The sequence below is a fragment of the Mesoplodon bidens genome (assembly GCF_964165515.1).
Source record: "Mesoplodon bidens genome assembly, chromosome: 2".
NCBI lineage: Eukaryota > Metazoa > Chordata > Mammalia > Artiodactyla > Ziphiidae > Mesoplodon > Mesoplodon bidens.
In genome coordinates, this window is record NC_138177.1 from 50,271,923 (window position 1) to 50,293,110 (window position 21,188).

At 44.7% G+C, this 21,188-nt stretch overlaps 1 protein-coding gene and 1 pseudogene across 2 annotated transcripts; one reads left to right on the forward strand and one right to left on the reverse strand.

Moving 5' to 3' along the window:
- The first annotated feature begins 924 nt into the window (after positions 1-924).
- Positions 925-11,191, forward strand: LOC308611907 (dual specificity tyrosine-phosphorylation-regulated kinase 3-like; annotated as a pseudogene). The gene is made up of 3 exons: positions 925-1,268; positions 3,360-3,468; positions 9,084-11,191. The product of its transcript is annotated as a dual specificity tyrosine-phosphorylation-regulated kinase 3-like (transcript).
- Positions 11,192-12,105: 914 nt separating this feature from the next.
- LOC308611906 (eukaryotic translation initiation factor 2D-like) lies at positions 12,106-20,973 on the reverse strand. Its single transcript, XM_081224052.1, has 6 exons — positions 20,753-20,973; positions 19,652-19,842; positions 18,077-18,160; positions 17,282-17,372; positions 14,596-14,703; positions 12,106-12,757 (listed from the first exon to the last, which is right to left on the reverse strand). The coding sequence occupies exons 1-6, from the start codon at positions 20,806-20,808 to the stop codon at positions 12,247-12,249; spliced, it is 1,041 nt and encodes a 346-aa protein (XP_081080178.1). The 5' UTR covers positions 20,809-20,973; the 3' UTR covers positions 12,106-12,246.
- Between the last annotated feature and the right edge of the window lie 215 nt (positions 20,974-21,188).

Genomic DNA, 21,188 nt, shown 5'->3' on the forward strand with positions numbered 1-21,188 from the left:
CGGCATTTCCATAACGTTTAGTTCTCTCCTCAAGGGTCAGACAGCCTGCCTCGTGTTTTGTAGGTTTAGATAATCCGACTGGCTGTTACGCTCAAGAAAACAACACTTGTGTTCTTCTGTTTTAACCTCCTTCCCTTTCACTTTCGTTCCAACTATCCAAATCCGCTTACCCTTGGTGTTGCCGAGGCATCTTAACTTTTCAGAAAAGTAAAGGGAAAACCCCCACCCATTCCAAGGAAGAAGACAGGAAGAGCCTTCTTTCCAGGGGGTCTGGTGCAGCAGGACGAAGGCTGGGAATTTGGAGACATTTAGTTCACGCTTTGCCAACCACAGATCTCCTCTGGCCTCACTTTCCTCATCCTTAAAATGGCTCTGAGCCCTACCATCCGTGGCATCCCATTGCAGGGGAGTCAGACATACCTCAGCTTAAATTCCGGATCCTAGTTAAATCTATATAAAAGAGGGATGTCATCTAGTATGGTTACCGAGGCTAAATGAAAAGATTCGTGGCGCCGGTGGTGTCACAAAATGGGTTTATTATTATTGGTTTCCTTTGTTAACTCATTACCCTCCGGAGGGACGCCCCTCAGTGGAGAAGTCTGAGAAATTACCCATGTCTTTCGTTCTTATTTTATTCATATTCAAGGGAGGTTTTAGAACTCTAGGCTGCAACTTGCTAAGAGATAGCTAGCTGACCGTGAGGTGCCGGCTGCCACTTCTGAGGCAGAAATCGGGGGCTGCTATTTCACAAACCCTCCGTCAGGGCCCTTCTACCTCCCCAGCCGCGGCCCTCAGGCCTCGGCCAGCGACCAGAAAACCTCAGGCGGCGGGTTCCCAGCCTCCCGCCTCCCACCTTCCGGGGCCAGCGAGAGCTTCCGAGACACGCGCCGCTCAGTGGGGAGTGGCCTCGGCCCCGCCCCTGTGCGTGGCCACATTGTTGCGCCGAGGCGTTTCAAGGGGCGTACCGCGGTTGCTAGGCGACCACACCACTCCCCTTCCCGCCCCTGCTGCTCCTCTGGCAGTTGTCGACCCCAGCCAGTCCCGAGCGGACGCGCTGGGAGCTGCACTGTGTGGAAGAGAGGTACCGAGGAAACGTCGCGGCCCGGGAGGCAGCCGCCCCAGCTCAGGTGGACGCTGCTCGCCTGACCGTCCAAACGCCGCCCCTCCCTCCGGGGGGTCCGGAGCTAACGGATGGGAGGCACAGCTCGCGGGTCCGGGCGGAAAGATGCGGGGCCGCCAGGAGACGGACTGCCGCCCCAGCCGCGGAGGTAACGGCGCCGGGGGATAACGCGCTGGGGCTCCCGAAGGAGCCGCTGCAGCTGGCAGGCGAGGTCGGGGGGCGTGGATGGACTGCGCTGGAGGTTGAGCGAGCCCCCAAGCAGTAAGGACGAGGGAAGGGGTCTGACTCCCTCTCCGGGACTGGCCCACCCTCTTCCTCTCCATCAGCTCCCCTGCCCCCAGCCCAGCGCGGGAGTGGGCTAGAAAGGAGTTAGGCAAAGAAGAATTCCCACCCTGGGGATTATTTCTCAAGTCCTACATCGGGGGTATATGGTAGGAACTCTGAGAAGCTGGGATTTTTTTGGTGGGGTTTTTAGCAAACTGGGGGAGACAGGGAGCAATCCCTTTTCAAATAAGCCCTGTTGCTCAGAGCAGATAACCAAGGGCTTTGCCGTGAGGGGTGTAGGTGAGGGGCTCTGCCGAGTAGGACTTTTTGTGGATCGTGTTTTGAGAGATTCTCCACCTTTCATAGGATTTTACACCTTGATGGAGAGTAGGGACCACCTGCCCACTTCATTTGCATGGAGACTACCTTTGGGTAATTTCCTTTGGCTATTTATAGGAAATCTTGTAGGTCTTCAGTCTGTCTTTTTCTTTGTAAATGTGGACGTCTGTCCCATTTTGTTTGTTTTATTCGTGCTGTTGGCAAAGAATCAGTCACATCCAGAATTTTTGGTTCTTGTCAATGAAGCAGTTCCCGTTAAAGGTATAATTTTATCAGAATGTAAGCATGTTTTTTAAAAAGAGAACATTCCAAAAATATATGTAGTGGGTTTTCTGTTTGGTTTTTGGGTTTCGTTTTATTTTCTCTTTGTACTCCTATAACACATCGATTAAGAAAACTCTAGAATTTTACAAAACAGTTTTTATAAGCCACTAAAATATTCCAGCATAGTTTTAAAGATTAAAAAAAATTCTTCCCTTGCAGCTGGCTCATTATCATTGTATTCATAGTATATCACGTAAAAATGATACAATGAAATGCTGATGTGTGTTACTGGGAAATCCATGTTCTCGGTGGCAGATGAAATACATTATTCAGCGCCATCCTGTGGATTAAATAAATCCTCTCCGTCTTTTGTGTTCCCTTACAGCGGTGGAGGGAGGCACAGTGTTAAAGAGCAGAGAAATTATCATTTGGCATTTAGCTTCCACCATCCACCCGAAAATTAAGTGGGTAAAGATGTGAAATCCAGTACGTTTTGTAATTTAGAGAATCCCTATAGTATTTGCTGTAGAATTCACTGTAGTTTTCTACAAGTTAGATAGATGTTAAGTAGGAAAATAAATAAATAAATATAGAGGAAAGCCCTAAGAAGGCCTTTTATTTCTTGCTTGTGAGACCCAGAAGTGCATAGACTGGAACTATTCTTCCCTTTACAACATGTGGCCAACGGCTCAGAGAGGAAGGTAGAGTAGCCAGCCAGTGGTAGAGCTGAGATTAGAATCCAAGTCTCCGACTTGAAAATACAGTTCTCTGTCTTGTTTGTTTGTTCTGGTTAGCTTTTAGGCTTCAGATTTCAACTAGCCTTCGTTTTCAAGTAGTAAGTTAAATGAGATTCTTTTGATGGTCCCTATTGTTAACAACATTCAGAGAGTAAGACTTATTTTAACAAGTTCAAACTATAAACCTAGAAATGCTGTCCTTTCTTTAAAAATAAAAAAAGGAGGAAAAGTTGGGTTTCCTCCCTTCCTCTGCCAAATACCCCTGTGGTGTGTATTCAGTGCCAAAATGCAGTGTGGACATTTGTTTGTATTTTTTTTTTTTTTTGCTGTACGCGGGCCTCTCACTGCTGTGGCCTCTCCCGTTGCGGAGCACAGGCTCCGGACACACAGGCTCCCCGGCCATGGCTCGCGGGCCCAGCCGCTCCGCGGCATGTGGGATCTTCCGGGATAGGGGCACGAACCCGTGTCCCCTGCATCGGCAGGCGGACTCTCAACCACTGCGCCACCAGGGAAGCCCCATTTGTTTGTATTAATTCTTCTTTGTAGCAGATATGAAGCAGTTAAAGGGTGTTTTGGAAATACAAATTTATATACTTCAGTTACTGACAGATTTTATCTGTAATCCTTTCAACTAGATTGGATGATTTTGTCTATGATACTGTCCTAATAGATGAAACCAAAGGCTCACCCTGTTCAAATGCACTCTGCAATCCTTCTGAACCACCTCTACCCAGAAGACTAAATGTAAGTAAATGAAGTAATTCTTTGAGCTCTAATGGGCCTGGAAAGGAGGAAGTGCTACTTTAAATGGTCAAGGTACAGTTACATGTCACTGGTAACCCAGGCTCTTTTTTATTCACTTTTGGTTTCTCTTGACTTTGAAATAACAATTTCTGTGGTCCAAGTTCAGCTTTTCAGAATGATTTTGATTTGGAGCCCACCTATTCCTTTCAATCACTGGGGTAAATAGGGAAAAAAACGACATGCTACTTTTATCTAGATAGTGTTTGTTTTGTTTTTTTTCCTGCGGTACGCGGGCCTCTCACCTTTGTGGCCTCTCCCGTTGCGGAGCACAGGCTCCGGACGCGCAGGCTCAGCGGCCATGGCTGACGGGCCCAGCCACTCCGCGGCATGTGGGATCTTCGCGGACTGGGACACGAACCCGTGTTCCCTGCATCGGCAGGCGGACTCTCAACCACTGCGCCACCAGGGAAGCCCTAGATAGTGGTTATTTTTTTTGATAGAATGATATGTACAGTATATTATGATGGCTCATTTTAACAAGAACAAGAAACAGAAAATACCTCTGAACTTACAGATCTGCAGATTTTTCCTGCACGGTAGAAATGCAGTCCTAGCTTCTTAGTATGCTTTAGAGAACCATTTTATAGATCATAAATGAAACTTGAGCAATGCATTTTGGTTTCGATGCATTTAATCATTTTGGAGCTTGCAGACATTTAGCTTTTGACACCGTTTTATGTTTAAGAGAATAAATTAATTCCCATTCCCTCGGCACTCATAGAGAGGTAGGGAGAGCAGGGTTTTGGACAAGTTCCATGACAGGGAGAATCTATCCTGTGACTTTAAAATTTGCTGCATATATCATCAACGAACAAACTGAATAATTGAGTAGACTAATTTATCAATAATTCTCCTTCCTATTTCTGTTTAAGACCTAAAATTATTTCTATGTAAAACACTGCTTGCATTTTTCATAGTCCTTCCCAACGCTTTGTCAGCTTTTGCCATTAAAAATCAACCCCTTCACTACTTTCAAGGCTAATAATATTACAAGATACGGGCTACATATATTTGGAAGGCTGGTCACCCTATTTTTAATCTCCTTTCCAAAGTGCAGTAAGTTTCCATTCTCCACAAGCTTATTGTTTTTAATATGTAAAAACCTCTAAGAGCTCCGGAACCACCTATATACTCGTGTGTTGACTATCAGATTTCGTGGTTACTTGCTGACAATTAGCACATCGCTCTGGGAAACTTTTACAGTCCGTCATCATGTGACTTAAAGTCCATTTTAACTTTACTTCAGATTTGGCCAGTGCTAATCACCATATAGTAGGGCAATTAAATTGTATGTTTCAGGATCAAAATGAATTTTTTTACTGTGTGGTATTCAGAGTAACACAGCTTGCAAAACACAAGATTTTAGATTCTAAAACAATGGTGTCTTTGCAAATTTTGCTGAAAAAAGTGCTTTTGACCTCTTAGTAACACTTATAGTTCATTATGCCATGACTCCATTGCGAGACGCTATTGCTCATTTCACAAAGTGCTTTGGCTTCCTTGTTTATCCAAGATGCCCTTACATTCTTGTTGGAAACTATAAATCATCTGCTCATAGGCTTTTATTGGGTTAGCTTTGTGTTGCAGAGATTTAGGGTCGAGAACGAGGGAGGGGGTGGTGTTTTATATCTGGACGAGAAGGATATTCCTTTTCTGAATTTCTCAACAAGATCTTTAAGACTTGATTAACGCAGTTGAAGATTCTATTTGAAATGTCAAGAGTGCTCCAAATTGATCAGCTCGGTGCTTTGTGACCACCTAGAGGGGTGGGATAGGGAGGATGGGAGACGCAAGAGGGAGGAGATATGGGGACATATGTATATGTATGGCTGATTCGCTTTGTTATAAAGCAGAAACTAACACACCATTGTAAAGCAATTATACTCCAATACAGGGGTGTTAAAAAAAAAAAAAAAAGAGCGCTCCAAATTAACAATGTACATGAAGCATTCTTAAATGAAACATGATTAATCTGGCATTATTTGTCTCTCTGGATATAATTACATAGTTAAAATATTTGAAGTCGATAGCAGACATTGGTCAGTTCTTGTGATTATAACCCTAGACTAGAAATATACAGTGTTTTGTAACTACTTTAACATGTGTGAAAATTGTAGATTCTCGTAGAACAACGGAAGGAAGATTTTATTTATAGCACAGCAGACTTGATACATAATTGATTCAGACCAGTATTTGAGTTATTACAGGAAAGGAAAGAAAGCTAAGGCGAGAACCCCTCCCTGTGTGGAAAAATTTCTTTCTGGAATTCTTCAGATTCATTGGAGGTTCAAACCTTGACAGTCCACAGGGGACTAGACCTGAAGTGTCTTGTTCTGTTCTGGAAGCCACACTTGCAGAGAGATATAACGTGCAGCCCATAACGTGCTGAGAACGTGAATAGGATATAGTAAGGCAGCCTGACCCAGGCTGTGTGAGGTGGAGGATGTGATGGGGATGATGAGCCTCGAGAAAAAATGGTGAAGGCAGGACAGCCCCTTTTAGGTATCTGAAGGGCTTTAACATGGAAATTTGGACACTCCTGTGTAGTTCCGGAGGGCAAAATAAGACTTAATTTGCAGAGAGAGAGATTTAGGCTCACTTTAAGGAAAAACCATGAGTCAGGAAATCCAAATGACATCCTTAATCTTATTGTAATAGTTCTGTGGAAGTTAAATTTCTGTTCTTATTAACAGTCTGTACCTGAGACCCTCTCTTTACCACAAACAGAAATGAATACCTCCAGAGCCAGCACAGCCTTACATGTAGGTAGAGTAGGTGAAATGCCCAGGGGTGGACCCTGGACCACAAATACCTTTCCTACCAGCTTGTCATTGATGACCGCGGGTCCTAGAGAGTCATTCCCTTGGGTTAAGGCATTGATCTTTTTAAAGGTCAAATATGTCTGGAGAGATAACCCATTAAATTGCATGGCAAGTTGAAAGGAGGTTTTATGTGGGGGAGAAAGTGGGTGAGGTGTTTCCACGCATCCTAAGGGAAGGCTGATTGTGCAGGCCTTCACGGAGCAGAAGGCATAGTTGATGCCAGATGTCTGGTGGAGGGAGTCTGGAACTGCAGAGGAAGGCACCACAGAGAGAAAAGATAAGCTGAAAGGGGAAAGGGAGGGTGTATTGGAGTTTAAACAATATATTGAGAATTTTGCCTAATTGTTACCAGTGTTTTTAACATGTTTTATAGTTTCTGAGGGTCTTTCACATATATTACTAATTATAATTTGATTCACGCAACATCCTGCAAGGAGGTATTATTATCCACATTTTAAAGATAAAGAAATTGAGGCTAAGAAACTGGGCTAAAGGTTAAGCCTACCCTGGGACCTACAGTTTTTGAGCAGTGTAGCCAGGACCCCAACCTAGGCCTTCTGACTTCACGTTTCTTCAGAATGTGTCCCCAAGATTTTAGCAGTAAATATTTAGATGCATTTAGGTTAGGTAGTAAAAATTTAAGGAAAACTGGTTTAGATGCATGCAAATATTTGGTTTTGTTATGTAAATCTACCTAAAACCAAATAATTATAATTCCCTAGTTCAGCCAAACCTATCTCCTAATAGATTGTAGTGCCTTGAGGTAACCTGTTTTTTGGCACTTTTATAATTGTGAACAATTAGTGCTCATGTGAATGTTAGATGGATGGATGAGACCTTTTTTTTTCCATCCCTAAAAACAGGAATGGTTATTTGACTTAATTGCTGATAAACAAAATGTTGCATTATATTTACATCTTAGCAAGGTATTTAGGTTCTGTCTGCCAGCCTGTTTTATTTTCTTGACTAGTGATAGTTCTCTATTTTGGTATCAGAGATCTCTCCTGGTCCGTATCTTGCCTCTTTATTTAGAAACTCAATGCCAAAGTATGGCTACCGTTGTACTGGCTGCTTTGCTTTTATGTAAGATGGTGCAGTGCCTCATTTTTGTAACTGTAGTACTATATAAATGTTTAAATTGATTAAATGACCTAAAAGAAGCAGGCAGGAACTAATGTCGTGCTCTTATAACTAAAGTAGGGGCTGTCTAAAGTATGCCAACACTTAATTTTTTTTCATCCCTTTTTTGTTTTTTATATTTACATCTTTTATATTTTTATTTATACAGGTGATGGGTCAGGTGTTGTTTGCTTAGGTTATATTAAAATTCTCTTTTTTAAATGGTTGGCCACTTTGGATCATTACCTTATAATTTGCGTTATATTTTAAGAGATCATAAAGATAGCTCAGAGCTTCTCTGGAATTATCTACCCCTGATCATAGAGGCTCTCAATCATACAGATCGGGGGTAAAGTTCTTCAGGGTCTGTTAAGAAAAACAGTTGTTCTTTGAAGTATCCCAGACTTTTTTTTTTAAACAACAGATTTAGCACTTTTTTTCTTCTTTCCTTCTAGCACATTCTTATATTTTTCTTAGTATTTTTTTTAGCGTCTGGCTTTTTCATTGTCTTTCCCTCCACCGAGTTTCAAAGAATCTTATTTCATTTCAGAGGTATTTAATAAGTAGAGTTTTCTTCTGTAGGTTATTGTTCCTTGCAGGAAAAGGTGATGCCAAATCAAGTAAAAAGAGTTGTATGCCTTTGTCACGTAGGCGTTTGCTGAGGGAGACTAGTGTATGTGTCTATGAGCAAGGGAAGGACAGAGAAAGGAGACTCTTTGTCTTTAGGAGAGTTTTACAAGAAGCACCCTGGGGCCTTAGATTCTCACTGCTATTCATCAGATACTTAAGGAATTGGCCTTGGTGATCTCAAGAGTTCTCTCTGGATTAGAAATTTTGTGATTCAATGAACTGAGATAGAAAGATGCGATCATTTATTTGGGGACCCAGGAGTAGATGATGAGGCCTTGGTTGATTCCAGGCCAAGGTCAACATTCAGCCCTACTGGAGAATAGTACAGGCACTAGGAGAAGCTGGTACCAGGTTATGTTAATGTTCTGGACCAAGATTCAGAAGACCTGGGGATCACATCCTGCCTCTGTCCCTTTATCATTTACAGAACACTTTAATATGTATTCATTTGCTCCTGGTACATGCCCTTAAGATTTGGGAAGATACTTGAAACAGTTTGTGAACAATATAGGACAGTATATATATAACAAGGGCCAGATTACGTGGCAGACTCGAAAAGCTGCAGCTAAGATGTGAGTGGAGCCATAGTTAGTATGGGCTTGGAGTAGTTCTAAGTGGAAGAGGGAGGACTAGCATTGGGCTTTGAAAGAGCGTAGGATTTGAGTGGATAGGGTGAAAAGATTCTCGGTAGGAAGACATACCAGTTAGAAGGAATCTAGCATGTTTCGGGTATGGTAAGATGACCGTCTTGTTTTGAACAAAGGGAGGCCTATGTAGTGGGGCTGGGGTGGCCACAGCAGTCAGGGAACCTAAGGATTAACATAACACGAGTTTCTAGAGACTCCTGCTTTTCTTATCTCACTTTTGGGCCTTTTAACTACACAACTGGCATGTTTTGTTGTTTTGTTCAGTCAGGGGGACGATTCTTTCGTTCTTCCACCATTTTTAGTGACTTTAACATAGATTCACTTCTCTTTGCCGTAGATCACCACTGAGCATTTAACAAGAGATCCTACTCAGTGCTTCCTGAATGGAGGTGAGATGAAGGTAGAACAACTATTTCAAGAATCTGGCAACAGAAGATCTGATACTTTTCAGTCAGATGGCATCAACGACTCTGAAAAATGCTCTCCTACAGTTTCTCAGGGTAAAAGTTCAGATCGTTTGAATACAGTAAAATCCAGCAGTTCATCCAAAGCATCCAAAGTGTTGCCTCTGACTCCAGAACAAGCACTGAAGCAGTATAAACACCACCTCACTGCTTACGAGAAGCTGGAAATCATCAATTATCCAGAAATCTACTTTGTGGGTCCAAATGCCAAAAAAAGACATGGAGTTATCGGTGGTCCCAATAATGGGGGTTATGATGATGCAGATGGGGCCTACATTCACGTGCCTCGAGACCATCTAGCTTATCGATATGAGGTGCTGAAAATTATTGGCAAGGGCAGTTTTGGGCAGGTAGCCCGGGTCTATGATCACAAACTTCGACAGTACGTGGCCCTGAAGATGGTACGCAATGAAAAGCACCTCCATCGCCAAGCAGCCGAGGAGATCCGGATTTTGGAGCATCTTAAAAAGCAGGATAAAACCGGTAGCATGAACGTTATTCATATGCTGGAAAGTTCACGTTCCGGAACCATGTTTGCATGGCCTTTGAGTTACTGAGCGTAGACCTTTATGAGCTCATGAAAAAAAACAAGTTCCAGGGTTTTAGTATCCAGTTGGTTCGCAAGTTTGCTCAATCCATCTTGCAATCCTTGGATGCTCTCCACAGAAACAAGATCATTCACTGTGACCTGAAGCCAGAAAACATTCTCCTGAAACACGATGGGCACAGTGCGACTAAGGTCATTGACTTTGGGTCCAGCTGTTTTGAGTACCGGAAGCTTTACACCTATATCCAGTCTCGGTTCTACAGAGCTCCAGAGATCATCTTAGGAAGCCGCTACAGCACGTCCATTGACATGTGGAGTTTTGGCTGCATCCTTGCAGAACTTTTAACAGGACATCCTCTCTTCCCTGGAGAGGATGAAGGAGACCAGCTGGCCTGTATGATGGAGCTTCTAGGGATGCCACCACCAAAACTCCTGGAGCAATCCAAACGTGCCAAGTACTTTATTAACTCCAGAGGTCTACCTCGCTACTGTTTTGTGACCAGTCGGGCAGATGGGAGGGTTGTGTTTGTGGGCGGTCGTTCACGGAGGGTTAAGAAGCGGGGTCCCCCAGGCAGCAAAGACTGGCGGACAGCACTGAAGGGGTGTGATGATTACCTCTTCATAGACTTTTTGAAAAGGTGTCTTACCTGGGACCCCTCTGCCCGCCTGACCCCAGCTCAAGCACTAAGACACCCTTGGATTAGCAAGTCTGTGCCCAGACCTCTCACCATTGAAAAGGTGTCAGGCAAAAGGGTAGTAAACCCTGCAAATGCTTTCCAGGGCCTGGGTTCCAAGCTGCCTCCAATTGTACGAATAGCCAATAAGCTTAAAGCTAACTTAATGTCAGAAACCAGTGGTGGTATACCTCTGTGCACTGTATTGCCAAAACTGATTAGCTAATGGACAGCTGGTGTGCTCAGAGATGAAATGTAGGTATTTTTAATTATCTTGCAAACCTGAAAATGGAAAAAAAGAAACAACACCAAGCCCATTAATGGATATGTTTTTGGTAGACTAGATATCTTTTTTTAACAAGGCAAAGCATTTTTATATGACTGTAAAAGAACTCTTGAAGGGCTAATTACCTAACCAGCTTGTATTGGCCATCCTGGGATACATAGTAAAAGACTTTTTATAAGTCAGTGCATCTTTTGTTATTATTGTCAGGTGTTCACCAACCTGTGTATTATTCTGTGGGTTTAAATCCTTTTCTCTCAAGGTAGACGATATACCAGAAAGTATATCCTGAACATTCACTTCTAGTCTCCCTCGGCATCTGTTCCAGAGGCTTAATTTGGGACATGGCCGTAGTTATAGATGAGACTGAAAACTAGATCTGCCGCGCACTCCAGACCCCACATGTGTATAGAATGCCTTAAAGAAGCTCACACGTAGAGGAAGAGAATTACATTAAAACCCCTTGTTTAAAAAACAGAGCAAAATTCTCAAAAAGAAAGAAGTTCAGACTTGAGGTAAAAATCAATAAGCAAATCTCCTGACATGATAATATTTACCGGGTGCTTATTAAATGTCAGGTTATTCGATCTTGACAGCAATCTTACAAGTGTTAGAAATCAGGGCTCAGAGAAGCCTGGTAATGGGCTCAAATACACCTTTGCTCCAACACCCTGGGGAGCTGGCTTTTGAGCCCAGATGGCTCAGTCTTCAAAGTCCAGGTTCAACCCACATGTAACACTCCCTCTGCTGGTGGCTGTGTGTGCGGGTCGGGTGGGGGTGTTCACACCGATTCTTCCTGCTGACACAACCTAATCTGGCCCACCTACTCTTCAGAAAGGTGAGGGGACTGAAGCCTCCAGAACAAACAGGCTGCCCCAGGGCCCTTCCGGGGCCGGACATGCTGCCCAATCTGTAAAAGAGCCCAGAATCACCACAGCAGAGGCAGTGCTCAAAGCGCCTTGCGCATTTTAACCTTCATTTCCTCGACATCCTTTCACTGGCTAAAACTTAAGTCTTTAAAACTCAGTGTTTGCTAGATCAACCCTCCACTTCGCTCTTTCCACATCATGTCCCTAAAACAATTCCCCCATCAGCCTTGTCCCATCCTACCACCAAAGAGCAGGAGACAGACCCACCGCCCGGCCCCCAGCCCACACCATGCCTTCCATACCAGCAGGAGAACATGTGGCTGCCCAGGAGAGTGCTGGTGAGTAAAGGGAGGTCAGCCTTTTTGACGCGGTACTTCAAAGCATGCAAGAAGCATCTCTGCAACACTTCGTCCATTTGATCTGCAAGGAGAAGACAAGAACCACATCCTTCCTGAAGGCCGCAGAAGGCCCGCGCAGCACAAGATAACTCCCCGCACGGTGACATCCGTACCTCAACCCTCAGCTCTGAAGGAGCCCATTCCCAGGCACCAAAGCTCCCAGACTCTCTAGAACACTGAGCCTTTACAGAGGTCTGACCCCACAGAGGGGGTCAGGCCACAAAGTCCCACCCAGCCAGGCGCGGATGCTTCTCTGATAGAGAAGTCAGAGCCAGAAGAAAACTAAGAGGGCCGTGTAGCTGGGAACAGTCCAAATAGCAGAGCCGACGGGTATCCAGGGAAACGCGACATATGCGCAAGACTCCCAGGTAAGATGGCAAAGGGCTGTGGCACCACCCTCATCAAAACTAAGGCCTTTCCCCGCCCCTCCTGGAGCCGTGGCGCCGCTCTGGGCGGAAGCAGAGCCCAGCGCTTCAGTCCCCACACTGAGAGGCGAGCGCCCTGCTCCTGCCAGAGCTGTACCTGGAAGGGTCTTGCTGTCCGTGGGCTCTGGGCTCAGGCCCCCGACACTGGGGTCTTCTGTAGCTTCCGACGGGGACTTCTCCCCACACCTCTGCTGAACCTCCCCCTCCTCCTCCTCTCCCGCCAGGGTCAGGCGCCTCATGTCTCCCTGCAAGGTGGTGTCTGCCTGGACAGACCCCTTCTCTTCACTGAGATCTGGGGGATCCAGGGCCAGTGGAGCAATGGATGGTGGAGAGGACTTGTCTCCAGATTGCCTGCAAAAACCTCATGTCAGAAACACTGAGCAGCAGCCACAACACTCCAGCCCCGGTCAGGGGGTCAGCAGGGGTCCAGAGAGAGTAAGACCCACAGGCAGGGGTGTCCAGGAGAGGCCAGAGAACCTGGGTGTGCCTCTCAACTCTGTTTCCAATTCTGGGCCCAGAGAAGTCCCATGCCTCAGTTTCCTCATCTTTGAAATGGGGAGAGTAATTCTTGCCTCCTCCTTAACCCAAGGAATAATAATATTATTAACAGAAATTCAGGGACAGAGAAAAATTAAAGACAACATAGTTAAAGTGGAGCTCCCCTTCCAAAGTATTCCCTCCATATAAATTAAAAATAAAACCATTTTGAATTAAATAACCAAATGAAGATTGCAAACGCATCTGTAGTACCAGGTTGGTGAAATACAAACCCAAGGTTGAGCGTATGGAACAAATTACAAACACCTGGACTGCTCAAGACTGCTCAAGACTGCTTCTGTGTTAAATCAGAATGCAATCTAAAATAGATAAATGACAAGGACCAACTGTATAGCACAGGGAACTATATTCAATACCTTGTAATAACCTTTAATGGAAAAGAATCTGAGAAAGAACATATATGTATATATCTATATCTAGAATCACTAGATATACTAATGGTCACTAGAATCACTTGGCTGTTCACCTGAAACTAACACAACATTGTACATCAACTATACCTCAACTGAAAAAAAAGAATGCAATCTAACCTGCAGAGTAGAGATTACAATGGCTTTATGCCACTAAGCCTTATGAAGACAGGAAAAAAAGGGATGCCACATAGCAGAGCGGTAAAAACAAAAAGCTTTATGTTAACTAAGATTATGCAAGTCAAACAAAGTTTTACTAACAGCCGCAGCAAGGCTTATTAAGTATGGCTACTAGTGAGGCCAGAGCGTATGTTTAGGCTATTCTGATCAGGTAAATACCATAAGTGTTTTCAAAGGGCGGGAGGACGGGAGACTGAGGCAGCCACTGATAAAACAATTTAGACAACAGGACCTTAACTGCCCAGACTAACAGTCAGAAAACAAGGTGCTGGGAGTACGTGAGTAAGCAGCCCTCAGATGCCTGCTGAAACCCACACTGATGAGGCTGTACCTCCAGCAAAGCAGGGCTTGGCCAATACTTGTAAAATAAGTAACTCCAAGACTGACTAAAAACGTAAGGGTAAATCTATACCAACAGGCCACACAACACTTGGCCAGAAGACCAGGTAGACTGCTTTCGAGAAAAGCACTACTTACTATTTTGGTTAAATGACACGAAAATAACCAGAAAATAAACTCACATACAGCTCCAGAGAGCAACCGTCACAGTGAGAAAGTGCAAGTTCCGTAATGAGGAGGAGATCCTAAATGTGGAACTTGAACAACAGGAAAGTCATCAGGTTGTCACCCTGGTGCCTGAGGATCTACTCTGCTTTGATCTGGATTCAGATGTGAGAATTCCCGAGCACTCATCATGGGGTCAGAAAATGCCTAAATGTACACGGCAGAAAAGGCCAGATCGACCAGTGCCATAAAAATAAAGAATATCACTGTACTGAGAGGCAGAGAAGACAATCCCTAAGGCCTTCTTCCAGCCCTAGGATTCTATAATTCACCTAGGAAATCAAGTTCTCTGTAATTTCTTTTCTAAACAGGCCAAAAAAAAAATCTTTTCTCCACATTTTGCAAGGAAATTAATGTCTAGGGTCAGCAACTTGACTAAGGACACAGCAGGGATCAAAACTCTCGCTTCTCAATCCAGGCCCTGTGCTCCCTCCGCCCACCCAGCTCCCTATAAAACAGAAAAAGCATGGAACCCACCACAAGTGGTCCTGGTAGGTGTGGAGCACAGAGAAGCCCCTTCCCTTCAGACCTGAGGTCAGCATCTCGGCTGTGGACATGGCAGCAACTCCGATGGCAATGGGGGCTCTGAGAAGGAGGAGGTCAGAGACGAGGGTCAGGGAAAGTCTTCCAGGAGGGCACATGTCAGGACCAGGTTTCTACACATGTGTTCAAAGCACCACGGTTGCAAATCTGAAGCATCTACTTGTATCACAGAGCTAAAACTCGGTGCAGTCTCAATCTTATTCAAATTACCTACACATATGACTTTCAAAAATTCCTTGACCAAATATTCCCTTCTGTGTAAGTAACTCCTCTATTGATGATATCACTGTTATATTCTTATTATGAACCAAACCCAGCCAGGACTCAGAAGGATATTTAAAGTTCCCTTTCTTTAATTTCAAAGATATAAATTATCTCCCCTATCTTAAAAAAGGCATAGCCATCCTATATGGAAATTCAGAAGGGAGGCCATTCATATGCCATAAATTAGGCTGAGGGATGCCAGAGGGAAGAGAGAAGAGAGATACAGTGGTACCAACGAAAGGTTCCTTCTGAGTTGGTTCTTTATAACAGGCCTTGCTCTGTATAACATCTATCTAAGAACTGGATGTGTCCAAAATATCAGAAACAACCACATTTACAATAACTACAAAAAACTTCCAAAGCCCAAATGGGAAATCTCTGTCAGCCCACTGTTACTCAGCAATGCTCACACATTGCCTGTAAGGATCGGTGTCCAGCTGGCTAACAGGAGGGGAATATACAAGCCTGGCAACGTTGCCTGGACCCAAGGGAGACGATTCAAGGGCAGATTTCCCAACACCTGAACTTCAAAAAAAACGTTTGCTAATCCGGTGGCTCCACTTCCTGTGCCCATGGGTCAGTTCCTGCCACAGAATCTTTGAATTTGGCTTCTTTCCCAGTTCCTAAAAGACGGGTCTTTGTCTTCCACCCTTGGAATTGTCAATGGCTCAAGAACTTCGGTCTCGAACCTGTCTTGTAGTTTTAGTAAACTCCCTTGTACCCTCACCCCCTTCCATAAACCACCTAGGATTCATTCCCACATACATTCTAAATGCCAAACTCAGAGGCCAAATACACATTTATGTAGTTTTCTCCGATCTTGGATAGAATACTGGGGGGAAAAAACAATAATTTCACCATTCTTTTCAACTTCAAGTTTTGCTACAGGTAAACAAGGAAGGAAACATTTCTAGGTGCTTGGTTCCCAAAGGTTCAAGGAAAATGGGAGAATATGAGCAACAAAAATAAGATCTTTAAACACTGACCCCTCCCATGCCTCCCATGTTTCCCTCTCAAAGAAGCAATGAGTACAATAATAAGATGTCATTTTTCATTCAGGATGATACAAATGAAAATGACCCATCATATCCAGTGTCGGTGAGCATGTAAGGAAACAGGCTCCATATACCCTGTAGGTAGGAGGGAAAACTGACACAGTATTTTTATAGGGCAACAGAAAATATGCACGATCTTCAGCCAAACAGTTCTGCTTCCTAGTATCTACTTTAGAAAAATATTGGCACTAGTGTCCCTAGAGGCATCAGGAAGATCTTGTTTGTGATAGAGACGAAGTAGAGGCAACCACAATGTCCACTGGAAGAGGACTTTTCCCATCACCCCACAGTGGGTAAAAAGATTCAGCTTATCTGTGCTTGCTGACATGGAACATGTCCCCACTACCTGAAGTGAAAAAGTAATAGGGATAAAGTTTGTTTATTTGTATTTTTAAACATACACACCCCAAACCATACATTTTATATGCACGTGTATATATGCATTGAAGAAGGCTGACAAGGACGTGCATCAGAATGATAATGGTTACTTCTAGGAGAAAAGGATTATGGGGTGAGAGGGTTTTGATTTTTCACAACTGTTCATACCATTACTTCCTAATTTATTTTAAAAAAGAGACACTGTGGTGATGGCTGAACAACCCTGTAAATATACTAAAAAAAATCACCGAATCGTACATTTGAAACAGGTGAATTTTACAGTATGAAAACTGTATCTCAATAAATCTATTAAAAATAATTAAAAGATGAGGATGATGATGTGGATGTTCGACAAAAATAATGTTGAAGTCATGCAAGGCAGGAAAGACCAAGAAAATGTCACAGACAGGAGACTAAGAAGACATGACAACTAAATGCAGAGTGGTACCCTGGACTGGATTCTTGAACACAAAAAAAGAAAAAAAAGACATCGTGGGAAAACTGGGGAAATATGCATAAAGTCTGTAATAGTGTCAAAAGGACTGTACCAATGTTAATTCCTTAGTGTTGATAACTGTACTGTGGTTATACAAGATGTTATCATTACAGGAAGCTGGGTAAGGAGTATTTCAGGACTCTGTACTATACTTGAAACTCTTCTGTAAATCTAAGAAAAAAATGTTTAAAGGAGAAAAAAAACAAATAAATTTTAAAAAGGAAGAAGCAGCAGGAGGAGCAAATACACTTGGCCCAGATGTATGGACACCCCACAGGCTCACTGCCATTCCCCACTCTCTGATTGCTCAGGAAGAATATGTTTTTTCTTTTAATCCTTTATCCATATGCTGTGAAGTTGTCATTCCCACCCCTCCCAAGTTTTCCCTAAGTTTTTTCCCCATAGGCACAGCTGACTGGCACAGTACCTGTTCCCCACCAAGGCAATGGCACAGAGGTCACCCTTCTGTACCTGAGGCAGACCAGCAGGGGGCACCACTAGCCTTGGCAGCATCAAATCTGCAGGAAACAAAAGCATTGCAACTAACTCCACAGTTTACTTCATCATTTACTCATTTGCTCAACAAACATACATTTGTTAAGCATCAACTACATTATTCATAATGAAAATAAAAAGTGGCAAACTGAGGATCAGACCTTTTCCTTCTGGGAGACTAGTGGTCAAACTGAAGCACCAAGCTGAGGGTCCAGTTCCATGATCTATCTTATTCTGGTTTCCTAAATTCAGTTTATTAATCTAAAGTATAGCATATGGCAGTTCACAGAGCACTTTCATGTCACTTATCTTTTTTTTTTTTTTTTTTTTTTTTGCGGTACGCAGGCCTCTCACTGTCGTGGCCTCTCCCGTTGCGGAGCACAGGCTCCGGACGCGCAGGCTCAGCGGCCATGGCTCACGGGCCCAGCCGCTCCGCGGCATGTGGGATCTTCCCGGACCGGAGCACGAACCCGCGTCCCCTGCATCGGCAGGCGGACTCTCAACCACTGCCCCACCAGGGAAGCCCCCCATGTCACTTATCTTATTTAAGCCTTACAGCAGGGTCAGAGAGCTTATGGAAGCAGCCAAGTAAGAGATGCAACAGACATGAGGGAAAAATTCTATTTTTCAATCATATGAATGCACAAAATGGGTACATTTATTAAAGTAGTTGGCCTTTACTAAGTAGGTTTCAGCCACTATCCAGAATATAGGAAAATACTCTTACCTGCTCCCACCACCAGTTTTTCAAGCACCAGGGGCCATGTTGTAAATGTTGCTAGAAGATCAGGATAAGACCACAGGGTGTACACTGTCCAAGAAGAGAGCCAGAAAACACTTACTGCCCAAAAGTCAACCCCCTGGGGAATGGCAAAGCCAAACACTAAGGCCACATTAATCAACATGTAGAAAGAAACTCAAGTCAAAGCTAGAGAGAAGGTTGTAAGGGGATGCCCAAAGAAGCTGCATTCTTTTTTTTTTTATTAGGTTACCCCAAGTTTGTGAAGCGGTTTATATGTTATATGCTATTTACTTGAGAATCCTTGCTTCCTTTAGCCTTAGAGACCTGCATTCTTTACATATTTATACTGGGCTCTTTGCAGTAGTTTCTCTCAATCTATGATCTTGAGAAGTTATCACTTTTACTGGTCAGAAGACACATGAAGTGAGCTACAGCTCTAAGAGTCTGTTTAGCTGCCAAAGTTGGATATTTATGTGTAAGGCTAAAACTAGTGATGAAGTGAACATCTGCTTTTGCCTGTCCAGTATCCCTTTTCCCCTCTCTGGGAACTGAGTGCCCCTTTTCCTGTGGGAAACACATTCCATATAGTTTACATCAGGCTGACTCCCTTCTCAAAGAGGCTGCAGTCTTGAAGAAGGCGGAGACTTAAGAAACTGGGTGTCACTTGAGACTTGGAGGCACCTATTGTTCCACCTGGACGGCAGCAGCCAAACATGGCCATAGTGGATAAAAGTAGGGACAGAGCCCCAACGAGGATTCCTTTTATGTCCTCAGAAGCAAGTAATCCGAAACCAGGGCACCAGCCTGTAAGAAATTCTGAAACTTTCCCATGTTTCTTATTTTTATTCTCTCTGTTTCCACAGGGATTAGCAGTAAAACCCTTAGATCAAAAAGGGCTTGTATGTGTACAGCAGCAAAGCAGGGTGGGGGTAGGGTGGCCTGGGGTAGGAGACTGCACTGCACTGCTGCAGCCAAGCTGGGAGGAAGAAAAGCCCCCGAATGACAAAGTAGGTGTCCGCAGCCATGGAAAAGAGAAAAGGACACTGCCTCTCTGAGATCTGTGACAAAGAAAGCAAGCAAAGTATCCTGAGAGCCAGACAAGAGCCTAAGAAAGAATCCCTGTGAGACATCGCAACCAAAGTCCACCACTAAGACAGCTGGGTATGGAGTTTAACTAACCCAGCTTCTTTGCCATCACAGGATCTCTTCAGTATCTTAAGAAAATTCCACTCGTAAAAGTTTTAAGAAGCATTTTTTACATGTCCTGAAACTCCACCCTTTTCACGACCTCTGCTCCAATCCCTACTTAACCCACTAGAAACCAGTGTTTCTTCACCTCAGAATTTCCCTTGGCAACCACCCTCTTTTTGTGTTAACCCTTTTTCCCCCTCACTTCTATAGCAGTTTCTGATCTTGAAAGACCCAATTCTAGGGACACTAAGTCCAAAAAGATTCTTAGGGAGATTTTGCATTTATTTGTTTTAAGGAAGACGGATTAATGGAAGAAACAGATGTTAGGCAAGGACCATAGTAATGGCCATCTCCATCCCACTGCCATACCTGTCGGATATAGAGTTTTCTCCAGTTCAAATAGGATGGGGTTACCACCACGCACGTACACAGTCACTGCATCCCCTCTGTGAGCATACAACTTCACAGTGTTGAGTTCTTCCTTTCCAGGTACTAACTCAGAGACCTGATCCGTTCCAAGAGTGGGGAAAGCAGCTGTCACCTCGGCCCGAAGCTTCCTCCTGCAGAGAGAGCGCACACACCTGGTAGGTATGCTGCCCGGATGGATTCCAATAAATACTGAGGACTCAAGACTTACTATACAATCACGAGGCCCAAGAAAAAGACTGGTTGATGATGCCGTATTCTCACTCTTCCAAAACCTCCCATTCTCTTTCTCATCCAATGTCTCATCTATTTTCACATGTTCCTGGGGCATGTCTTTCCATTCTACAAAGAGAGGGAAAAACTGAGATCCGGTAAGCGACCCAAGTTAGCCTGCCACTGGAAACTAAGCCCTGCCTTCCTGACTCCACACATAGCTCCTGGACCCACTCCTTTCTCATCTATGCTTGGCCAATCTGTCAACTTGTGATTAAACAGCTCTGCTAGGGCACCAAGAATGACAACTATAGAACACTGCCTCCAAAATTCCCAAGGTGACACCTTCATTTGCAAAACTGAACAGATACACTTCTTACCACATGTGCCTTATCCCCTCTCACCTCACCCTCCACCTGTCTCTCCTGCCAGTGGTAATCACTAGACACTTCTTCTCGTATGCTTGTAGTTCTCTGTGCCCCATCTAATCTCTCCCAAGGGACTCAAAGCTCTTGGTAGGGCAGGGACCCCGTTTTCCTTCATTTTGGCATCCTCCACGACACCTTAAACAGACTGCAGTCAATACGCGCTGATTGAATTATACGCTTTCTCGTAAACTCACTAAAATATCCAAAAGACAGCCTGGGAGATAAATCAGGCCCCCTCTCCATCTTCACTCTCAAAACACGTCTAACTCACCCTTGCCCGCCCCCCGGGGTCCCTTCTCCGGCTGTACCCCTCGGCCTCCAGCCCAGAAAAGGCTGTGAGCCAGCCGAGCTTGAGAGATGTCTGGGTGCCCTGGTGGGCAGAGCAGGCTCTTCTCTCCCTCACCTGTCCGACCCCCTGATGGCCGTGTTGGACTTGACCCGAAAGGCCTTGGCAAACATGTCTGCTGGAGGGGCCTGGGGAAGAGAAGGAGACCACAGCAGCCAGGGACTGTCAGCAAAGCGCGAGCACGGCGGCTTCCCAACCCGCAGTCCTGGGGGCAGCCATGCTTGGGCCCGGCTGGGAAAAGGGCCCGGCTGGAAACCGGGGCCGCGCAGCTTCGCGGCCACCCCTAATGGCAAGGCTGGGAACTGAAGCATGGGGGGCGGGGCCGGAGAAGGCGGGGCGGATCCCTGCGCCGAGCGGTGCACCCTTTCGCCTCACCCCTTCTGCCGGGCTCTGCGCCTAGGCGAGTGGCTTGAGCGGGCGCGTCTGTAGTATCTCTGGGGCCAACAGCGATTCCGTTCATTTTTGCTCCATCAGCGTTCTAGTGTGTTGAGTA

Excerpts from the sequence above, each read along its gene's own strand:
- LOC308611906 (XM_081224052.1), bottom strand. The coding sequence starts at position 20,808 with ATGTTTGCCAAGGCCTTTCGGGTCAAGTCCAACACGGCCATCAGGGGG. Across the intron at positions 18,161-19,651 it reads GAAAACTCTATATCCGACAG|TGTACACCCTGTGGTCTTAT; the intron begins GTATGGCAGTGG and ends CTTCTTGGACAG. Across the intron at positions 14,704-17,281 it reads ATTGCCTTGGTGGGGAACAG|AGCCCCCATTGCCATCGGAG; the intron begins GTACTGTGCCAG and ends CCTCCTTCTCAG.